The sequence below is a fragment of the Cyclopterus lumpus genome, chromosome 14, assembly GCF_009769545.1.
Source record: "Cyclopterus lumpus isolate fCycLum1 chromosome 14, fCycLum1.pri, whole genome shotgun sequence".
In the NCBI taxonomy this organism is placed as follows: domain Eukaryota; kingdom Metazoa; phylum Chordata; class Actinopteri; order Perciformes; family Cyclopteridae; genus Cyclopterus; species Cyclopterus lumpus.
In genome coordinates, this window is record NC_046979.1 from 10,805,820 (window position 1) to 10,816,519 (window position 10,700).

The following is a 10,700-nucleotide window of genomic DNA, read 5'->3' on the forward strand; positions in this document are numbered from 1 at the left end:
ACACACTGCATTCCCTCCCTTCCTAAGTCTGTCACTTACTTCATTCTCTCACCTCCCTTCACCCCCAAACCCATTATATAATCAATAACTTAAAAAAACTGCATGTGTTGTAGGCTTATATCTAAACCCAGATAGACCTACTGCCGCCCTTCTCGCTCTCTCTTTCCCCACTCCCTCTCTCTCTCCCTCCTATGTCCCACAGCTTTTCTCCCTTATCTTCTTCTTGTTCTGTGTTTGAATGGAGAAGCTCGGTTTCCCGGACCCAGCACACCCATCGCCGGGTGCAGGGCTCACTGATGGGGTTTCTGTTGCCAAGACAGCAAGGGCTGAGGGAGACGACGCGGCGGTGGCAGCCGTTAGCTCCAAACTTTTTCGGTGTGCGTGTGTGAGACGTTGGATACCACTGGCCTACAGAGAGGAACTCTACCACGTCTTACGGCTCACAGGTCCACTGGTGAGTAGGGGAAAGTTGAAGTGTTGTTGTGGGGGTGAGGGGGGGAGGAGGGGTTCTCAACGAATTGTAACTGAGGGCCTATTTCTACTCCTACTTCTAACCTGACGGAAAAACTTGGATGTAGCTAAATATGTGTTATGCCTCTGTCAGCTGTAATTACCAAAATGTATATTTTGCTCACCCTTACTCATGAATGCCTGTAGAAGAATAGCTAAATAGAAATAGCCATGTATCTCTTTGATGGTCTCATTTATCAATGTAGTTGATCTATTTGGTTTATATTAGTTTATTAACTGGATCCCCATAGCTGATGCCTTAGCGGCCGCTAATCTTCCTGGAGTCCACAGAAAAGACAAAACATAATACAGACAAGACATAATACATACAAAACATGATGTAAAATAAACAGTTAAAACAGCACAGTTAGAAATAGTTAAGATACAGTCAGATGCGAAGCATGGTCAGAGACTAGGATGTATGTTATCAGAACCGACCATATACTTTTAGCATCCTTAACTTCTTGAAAATGCGTTGGAATGTGCAAAAGCTGAAATCTGAGAGCTTGAAGCTGAAATATTTGAAAAATGGCTTAAAATACAGAAAAGAAAAAGTACCTGCTGAACGATTTCAAAACTCAGATAACCGTTGCTCCTATTGCTTTGATATCAGCCATTGAGAGGAAGGATGACTTGATGAACAGATAATGTGAGTATTGGGTCTGTAAGAAATGTGGCTTTTATGGCAATATAGAAATCAGGTACGATTGTCTGAGATCTTTTTGGAGTCACAGTTGACATTTCCTCTGGTGTCTGATTAAATACTAGATTTCTGAAAAACTCAAGAAGGCTATAGTGAAGCACTGGAGTGCCAATCTGGAACCCCTGTGTTGTAGTTTATTTATGTCTTTCTTTGCTGCTGCTGACAATACGACTGGAGAGTATTGCAGATGACAAATAATAGAGGATGTTAAATAAGTGAAGCACTTTCTAGCCATTGCTATGCCCCTTCCCCATTTTAGTCACAGGGCCGTCAATGTACTCATACCACTGTTCATCCAACACTACACCCAGTAATTTGATCTCCTTGACCTGTTCAATTGCCATACCAGACATTGGCAGATGAAGCTTTGGGTCACTAATAAGCATATTCCTAGAGCCAAACACAATACTTTTAGTTTTGTAAATGTTCAGGGCTAATCTGTTCACTTTCATCCAATTAGATACTCTCTCCAGATCCTGATTCAGGTAGCTACTAGTCCATCTTTGTTTGAAGCAGTGCTATACCGAGTCAAGTCATCTGCATTACCATGTTGGCATTCTAAATTTATGATCATTTGTGAAAATAAAGAAGAGTAAGGGGCCTAACTAACTTCCTGGAACGCCACAGCTAATGTATCTGCGATCTCTCAGAAAGATAACTGACCATCCAGAAGAGTGCTGTATTGCTAAATCCAATCAATGTTATGTCTTGACATGGTAAATTCTAAAAAGAAAGTAATGTTTTTTTTAAATTACGTTTTTTTAGATATAGAATTAACAGCTTTGCATATATTCTCTTAGTTACCATATTTATAAAGTGCGCCGACTGTTATACATTTAGTTGCTATATTCAGTGTGTGAAGTTACTATTAAATGGGCACTGTTACACATTACAGTCTAACAAGCAATCAATTACCAGTCCTGAAATATATTTACAATACGCAATTGAAATTACATGGTGCCTATTGTATCTGGGTGTGAACCTGTCTCAGCTTTTTGATTTCAAAACGCTGCTTTCTAACATCAAAATTCTTAGCTGAGTCGCATAAGCTTTTTGAACCCAGCTAATAGCAATTGATTTATTCTGTTACACCTGATCAATGATGGTGTGTTGGGAAATCTATTTTGTTTGATTGTTTCTACAGCTGCTGTCTCGGATTCTGCACTTCCTCCAGCTATTTGTTATCAGCATATTCTGTGGTCACATTGGCAATGCGGAACTGGCTGGATACGCTCTCGCCTCAGTGGTACTATTTTTACTCCTATTATTTGTATTACTTACTGTACTAATTCAACTGTTTATCCTAGTGAGAGTATTTTTTCTAATTACATTATATTATTTTCCATGTGTGATGCTAATTTTGTGTACCTTTAAACACCAATACTGCCAAAGAAACTGTGATATTATATTCCAAAAAGACCAATACATTTACATGCGACCCATCATGTCTCATGGGGAACCCAGACAGAAGGAACTGCTAAGATGACAACCAGAACAATAATGTTACATTATCTCCCCAGTTTCAAACTACATATTGATAGGTGCGTAAAGTAGTACAAATATTGGTACTTTGCAAACAACCCCAAAAACCGTAAGTTGAAATAAAAGCAGTCTTCAAAATAAATACTAAGTAAGAGTAAGAGTATAAAAATCTTTACTGAAAAAAGTATTATATATTAGCTGCTTGCGCTACAGAGCGCTGCGGGGATGACATATTTTTGTTTCCGTTGAGTCAGCGAGCAGCAATGACAGGAAAACAGGTAATAAAAGGCAATTATTCTAATATCACCGCTTTTCTATTTTTTACCTTTTCACCTCTCAGATGATTAACATGACCACACTTGCAACAGGCTATGGCCTCGCTCTGGCCTGTGACACACTCATTTCTCAGGTGAGCAAACTACATCAACAATGTCATAATTTGTATTGCGTGCTATCAACAGAAGTTTTTTTAAATTTTGAACCTGTGTAATCCGATTCAGTTCTCTTTTCTCTCATTTGTGTTTTGCAGACATTTGGCAGTAAGAACATGAAACGTGTGGGAGTAATCCTCCAAAGGAGTTCATTGATCCTGCTGATTTTTTGTCTGCCCTGTTGGGGTCTTCTCATCAACACTCAAACCTTGCTGCTCATCTTGCACCAAGAGTATGAGGTGGCGAGGTAAATTCACAGTTTATGAAACTGATTGTTATGAATAACTTATATATCAGTGTGTTCTGCATTGTGATGCTCGGTTGATGACAGACTGGAGAAAAAAAAGAAAGCCCCATATCTTTAGTGCCATGATTGTTCTTATCGTAGTGTATTATTCCAGGTTAGTGTGTGGAAGTATTTTATGAGAGTATGCTCAAGTTCATCTTCATGTAGATATTTGTTCATTTGTGAATTTGCAGCTTTAGCACCTGGATATGTTATTCCACCTATATGTAGTTAGATTTCTGTCTTTTTATTTATTTAAGAACTAAAGCAACAAAGCAGGTCTTTAATGGGAACTTAATGTTATACTACATTTATACATTTGCAAAAAAAGAGGGGCATGTCTGAGCCCAACAGTGAATTATTGTGTTTGCTCTATACTAAATTATTGTTGCTCTTTTGCCTCCCTTTCAGAATTGCCCAGCTCTACGCAAATGCATTTATTCCAGCTGTTCCAGTGAGTGCATTGAACTGAAGCAGTGTGGACTAAAATAATTACTGCCTAATTCAATACATGTAAACATGTTTTTGCAATATTTTGCAGGTATCAGAACATAAGGACATGCTATATGCTCCGTATAAAATTTAAAAAAGAAGATTAGAAAGACAGTAATATTCAACAATTTCCATCAGATTATCTGAACGCATGTTAATTTATATGTTACAAAGACAGCAATATTAACAGTTAAAAGCAGCAAATAAATGAGTGTTTGTGAATCCTGGTTGGTATCTGAGAGGTCTGTCCGTTTTATTGTTTCCTTTCTTTGTTACCCGCTACAGGCCATATTCCTGCACCAGCTGCAAGTTGCCTACTTGCAAAACCAAGTAAGTTCATACTATATATTGTTGCACTGAATTTCAATGGGTGCCCTGCCTCAAAAAATGGACTGCAATGTTTTGTTTCTCCAAAACAAATTTAGAAAAAGGTTGCACTCTAGTGGTTAAAAAGAGAGAGAGAATCACTTCATGTCCAGACTTTGATTAATTGTGTTTACACAGACACAAACTGTGTCAGTAGTTTTGGAAGTTTATTATCAAGACATGAGGTGTATCTTTTGCTTTTCTTTCGCCATGTGAACAGATGTACTGGCCTATCTTTGCAGACATACACGGTTATCAGATATTGCATCTTTATGACCTTGATGATAAGATGACTTTTCCTCTATTGCCAACATGAGGTTGACATTTGCGTTTTTGTGTGAAATGTCTTAACAACTGTTAAATTGCATTGCTGTTAAATTTGGTTTAGACATTCATGTCTCCCTCATGATAAATTGGTGATCCAGTGATGGGAAGTTTTCCTCTGGCGCCACAATCAAGTCAATTTGAATTTGTCATTACTTTGGTTTATGGTAATGAAAATCTATTGACATTCACATCAACCTCAGCTGTACTTTGTGCTTAGTGGTTCTATTTAACAAATGTTAGCATGCATACACTCTACATGAAAATGGTGAGTATTGTGAACATTATCATTGCAAAACATACGTATTGTCACTGTGACCGTGTTAGCATATTGACGTTAGCATTTAGCTAAAAGCACTGCTCTTGATACTAGACTGCTGTCTTCATCCTGTATTTGTTGTTTGAATAGTAGGTGTACAACTGGGACAGTTGATTGTTGATTGCATGTCTTAATTTGTCTGCCAGGGGATCATTCTGCCTCAGCTGTACACTGCAGCAGTTGCAAACATTTTTAATTTGGGGGCCAACTACGTTTTAATTTACAGCCTCGAGTTGGGAGTCATGTAAGTGTGTCACTTTTTTTTAAACTTGTGTTGCTAGATATGGTGTCATATGACCTGACCAATTAAATATAGTTATGCCTCTAGACCATTTAAAGCAGAGAAACTCTTTCTTTCACCTGAACACTGTTGTAGCTGAAGCATAGAAGAGTACAGGAGGTCAGAGAGCTCATTATGCATTTTAATCTATTTAAGAATTATTAGTTTTTTGTTAGAACAGAGCCAGCAGAACACTGATGTTTATTATTGTTGTCAATTATTTAGTAAGGGAGGCAGTGAAGGGTAAGAAGAGAGATCTCTGACAGGAGTTGATCCTGGTCCAGCTGGACAAACATTTAATTCAACAGGCAGTCCACTTAACAGGTCCTTGTGGTCAGGTCCATCCCTCTCTCCAAATTATCAAGGCTTATTCTGAGAAGTGTGCTCGATCCACTGTCTTGTTGCAGACCTCCTCTGACCCCTCAGTGTGCAGTCCTTTCTTGTTTTTGCCTAGAGAGAGAGAGAAGGATGGAGTCACAGTAAAGTAGACACTTTCAATATGAAATGATTTTCTATAATGTGTGTTTGCTGTTTGCAGTGGATCAGCAATAGCTAACAGCCTCTCTCAGATCACTATCTGCCTGCTGCTGTTTGGCTACATCAGATGGAAGAAGCTTCATCTGCAGACATGGGGAGGTAAGTTACACACACATGTTAATATATGGCCAAATCAGCATTTCTATTACACATCTAGGTGAAAAGGCAAATGACGCATGTAAGCAGTTGTGTTTTTAAATCTGTCTTCAGAAATCTGTCACCATCTACAGGCTTTATTGAGTATAATCCGTCTGTGTTGAACTTTCTGCAGGCTGGTCCACTGACTGTCTGCAGGAGTGGGGCTCCTATATGAAGCTGGCTATTCCCAGTACATTCATGGTCTGCTTTGAATGGTGGATCTGGGAGATTGGAGGTCTCCTTGCTGGTCAGTGTGGCTTTTGTTTTCAAATGTATTTAAAGCCCTTTTGAGGGGAGCCAACAAAGTTTAAGTAAGGCCAAACTAGGCCAGCATGTGTTTGACTTTTTTTTTCTACAAACAAATACTTAAACCATTCAAATAATTGTAAAGAGCTAGCATTTGTTAGGTATTGCCCAGTCAAAGGACACATTATTGCCACAACAGCAAATGGTATTGAATTGATTTACTGTAAACTGGGAAAAGAGGTAAATACACAATTGTCCAATTTTGAATAAACAAACTTTTAAAACAAGGTTTTAAGGCATATATATTGTTTTATTTGTAGCTTAAAGCTTTAAGGATATAACACAGAGCCTTCCACACCCACAGTAACAACCTCACCATACATTTACTTTATTTGGTCAAATAAAATGTGGGTGTTGGACATGTACACCTTTCTACAAGCAGTAAGAGAATAACCATATGTGTGACATAAAACAATATTTTCTCTTTCTCATACCTTAGTCAGATTTATAAACCGGCAGCCAGCCGTGTGCAGTTTACTGAGTGTTTTTTGGTCAAACATGTTTCTCGTCTTTGCAAATGTCTGAATTTGACCTTTATCATATTAGGTATACTGGGAGAGGTGGATCTGGCTGCCCAGCATGTGATGGTGGAAATAACATCCATTACATTTATGGTACGCATAATCCAATCTGTTCACTCGAATAATTCAGCATGTTGAGGAATGCTCTTATTTACTTTATATGAGAAGGTTGATACTATACTCTCAATATCTGGAGGTCAAGTGAGGATCTAGAATTTAGATCAAGGAGAAGATTAGTTTAGCATAGCATTAAGACCAAATGTGGGGAAAAACAGCTAGCCTGGCTCTGTCCAATGTTCAGGACTACAAAAATTAAAATATGCAGTTTATGTGTTGGTACAGTGACTTTTCTTTTTACTCCAGTATCTATTGCCAGAGACATTCTGCAAAAAAGTGTTGTGTGGATAGATATCATTTTAGCGTGAAACTAACCTCAAATCACAAATTAATGTTTTTACATTTCTGCTAATGTAAAATTGAACCGGTGGTTATCTCATTGTCTTGGGGGTTCCGAGAACCATTCATTTTGATTATTTTTGGGAGGTCTTTTAAATCATAAGAAAAGTATTTGTCACTAAAATAGATTTAGCCAGTATTCATTATTCAAACTGTAATACTAATAATATGAATAGTAAGTGCGAGAAATGATTTTTCACCGTAAATGATAGCCAGATATCGAGGGAGTTTGCACACTGAAGATAACTAAATAGTGAGGTTTACATTTGAACTTTGGACAGATGCATGGCTTACTGTTTTCCCCTGCTTCCAGTCTTAATGCTAAGCTAAGCTATCCACCTCCTGAATCCCGTGCGGTATTTCACACACAGTTGATATTGATATTTTCATCAAACTATAAAAAAGAAAGAGAATACGTATATTCCCCAAAGCTGTGTAACTCATTGTAAGACGGAGTCCTTGCAGTTCCCTCTAGGTGTCCATGCAGCTGCCTGTGTGCGTGTTGGGAATGCTCTGGGGGCCGGGAACATGACCTTGGCCATAGTCACCTGCAAAGTGGTGCTGGTTCTGTCAGGTATGACAACATATATACTCCAGGCAACTTTAATTTCAAATGTGTTTGATATTTTGTGAATCTGAAGAATCGCAGAACATACTTCTTGTCACATATCATCTTTTGTGTACTGCCTTCACTATAGGGGTGATCGCTGTGTTCCAGGGTATTGTCATCGCTGGCTGTAAGTCCGTTGTTGGCTACATATTCACATCTGATGAGTGAGTTTTAGACCAACACACCTTCATTCCTGCATCCCGTAATGGCAACTCTGTTTAATGTGGATGTTCTTCTTCTACTGTCTGCAGAAACATTGTGGAGATTGTCTCAGATAACCTCACAGTCTACACATTTCTACAATTCTTTGATGCTATTCTGGTATGTTCTTTTTTTGTTTTGCATTGAGCTTGTGTTGAAGAGTATACACCCTCTTAATCAATTGTTTCTATCTGTGTGTGTTTTTCAGTGCGTCAGCACAGGGATCCTTATTGGAGCTGGGATGCAGAAAATTGCTGCCTTGGCCAACCTGGTGTGTTACTACTGCATCGGTCTGCCAGTGGGAACAGCTCTTATGTTTGCTGCCAAGCTCAGATTATTAGGTAATGTTCACATCCTATTCTATTGCTGCATGTTTCTGCAAACAAGGTATGAATTTGATCTTATACTATCCTTTTTTGGCTCCAGTTGAACTCTAGATGGACAGTTTAAACAAAATTCAGAAGATTGATGCAGTAGAACCACAAATGTTTATATTCTTATTCCTTGTCAAAAATACTGGCGTCTACATTTCCCATAATGCAACTTGACCAACTAGTTAAACATTTAGGCCGTGGCCATCTTGTTTTTTATGTACAACCGAATGCTGACTAATACATTTATATATATATATATGTTATATATATAGAATAAATATATTTTCTACTCTAAATGGGACCACATTTTTCTAAATTAACATCATTCTGTATTTAAGAAGACTTGAAACAAGTTCTTGAGACATCTTTCTTACAGACTTCTAAACAATCTGACTTCTTGTTGCAACCAGAGGAGTCTCCCCCCTGGCTATTAGAAAGAATCCAAGTTTAAGGCACTTCCATATTGGCCATATTCACTTTTCAGACAAAAATTTTCAGCAAAATAAGTGGCATTTAAATTGAGTTGTTAAAAGAGTGAACTTGATTATATGAACTTAATATCTACTTAATACAAAATATATAAATATATAGCCTACAGTAAAGTTGATGTAACCTGGCTGGTATCCCAAACAACACTGCAATTTAGGTTACTTGAACTGGATGGTAGGAACCTTACCGTGTGCACAGAGAGACCACACACTATTTTATTTATATATATATTTAATAACATTACTATTTTTCAGAAATTCAGCAGTTGTCTATGATCAGGGAGATGTATGATAAACTGAGGCTTCGACTTGAATCATAAATATTGATTGTATTGATGCAACCTTATTGTGTAGCTCAAAATACATTTGACCCCGACTCTTTAAGGGTAGATTTAATTAATTCAGTTTATACCACAGTAACTCAGAGTGTAATAAGGATGTGAGGGTGGCTCTGATTCAATATGCAATATGATTGCCGTGAATAATGCCTCAAGCAACTCTTCTGCTCTTTTTAGTCACACACAGCCTTGTGTGGTCTTTAGTGAAATGTCTCAACAACTATCGAATAAATGGATTGCCGTGAAATTTGGTACAAACACTCATGTCCATTTCAGGATGAAATGTAATAACTTTGGTGTTCCCTTGACTTTTCATCTAGCACCAACATCAGGTCAACATTTTAATTTCTCCAATAGCAGCTAGAGTAGCTGTATCTTAGTCTTTTTGTCATAAATATTAGGAATATAATCAGTTTTTCTTGATAAACAATTTTCTTATGAGTATATATGAAGTGAATACACTGTAGATATTTCTTCAATGCATGTTTATTTGTGTCTGCTTCTGGTTAGGTTTTTGGCTCGGCATCTTGACGTGTGTTTTCTGTGAGGCAGGTTTCTTCCTCTTTATAATCTTCAAACTCAACTGGAAGAAAGTCACACACAAGGTAGGATGCGCTGATCTTTCCTAAAACCATGCGTGCTAATTAATCCGTGCCAAGAATTTGGATTGGCAAATAAGATTTATGGCAGCATTTAAAATCGTTGTTTTGTTTCAGTTTTCTTTTTTATTGATTTACTTTTGCATAGCTTTGCAAGTTATCTCTCAACTCAACATGGACAAACATACATGTTAGTGCTGAACATTGCATACAACATGCCACAAATCAATGCATTTGAATAGAATTAAGTTTTAAAATGTGTGGGTGATGGAATTCTCATCCAGGTTTTTTTCTGTCTGAATAAAAAAAAAAGATGTCTCTCATGTACCCCACTTTGTGTTTTCAGGCTCAACTGCGAGCTGGAAAGAAAGTGGTGGTGATACCAAAGCGGCCTGGTAGTACAGTGCTTAGTGAGACGATGGTGCCTGACATCTCAGACTTCCCCGATACAGTAAGTGCATAATAAATAGTAAATGGTGTGTAGGTAAATATGGGTTTCTCCCTTGTCTGTGTTTATCATACTTGAGCTGGACACATATTGATTAACAGCAGCATCTTTGCACCCTGAAGGCCCAGTTGGATGGTGAAGAAGCTCTCAAAATGGAGGGCTACAGTCCAGTCAACAGCCAGGACCAGGAGCTGAAAGTGGGTCACGAGGCTGAGGCCAACAACACAAATACAGCTGAGGGGGATGCCGAAAGGACCAAAAAGACTTCAAACACCAAAACTCCAGCGCTTCTTTCTGTCACTGAGCTGATCTTGCGCCGGGGACTTGTCTTCTTGGTTTCAGTTCTCATTTTAGTCATAGGTGTCGCTTTTCACATTGCTTTCCCTGTACAGGAGCCCTCCACTCAGAGCAGGGCCAACTTGACCCAGAACTGGACTAATGACCCTACTCCTACACCACTGGCTCCACAGGACCTGACCCTAAAGCTCTGA

The 10,700-nt window shown here is 38.3% G+C and overlaps 1 protein-coding gene across 1 annotated transcript; it reads left to right on the top strand.

Annotated features, from left to right (window-relative positions):
- The first annotated feature begins 238 nt into the window (after positions 1-238).
- slc47a1 (solute carrier family 47 member 1) lies at positions 239-10,700 on the top strand. The gene is made up of 17 exons (XM_034550475.1): positions 239-454; positions 2,358-2,459; positions 3,036-3,104; positions 3,225-3,373; positions 3,824-3,866; positions 4,190-4,234; positions 5,060-5,157; positions 5,732-5,829; positions 6,002-6,115; positions 6,721-6,788; positions 7,617-7,725; positions 7,850-7,925; positions 8,013-8,082; positions 8,171-8,303; positions 9,673-9,767; positions 10,108-10,212; positions 10,332-10,700. The coding sequence occupies exons 1-17, from the start codon at positions 239-241 to the stop codon at positions 10,698-10,700; spliced, it is 1,959 nt and encodes a 652-aa protein (XP_034406366.1).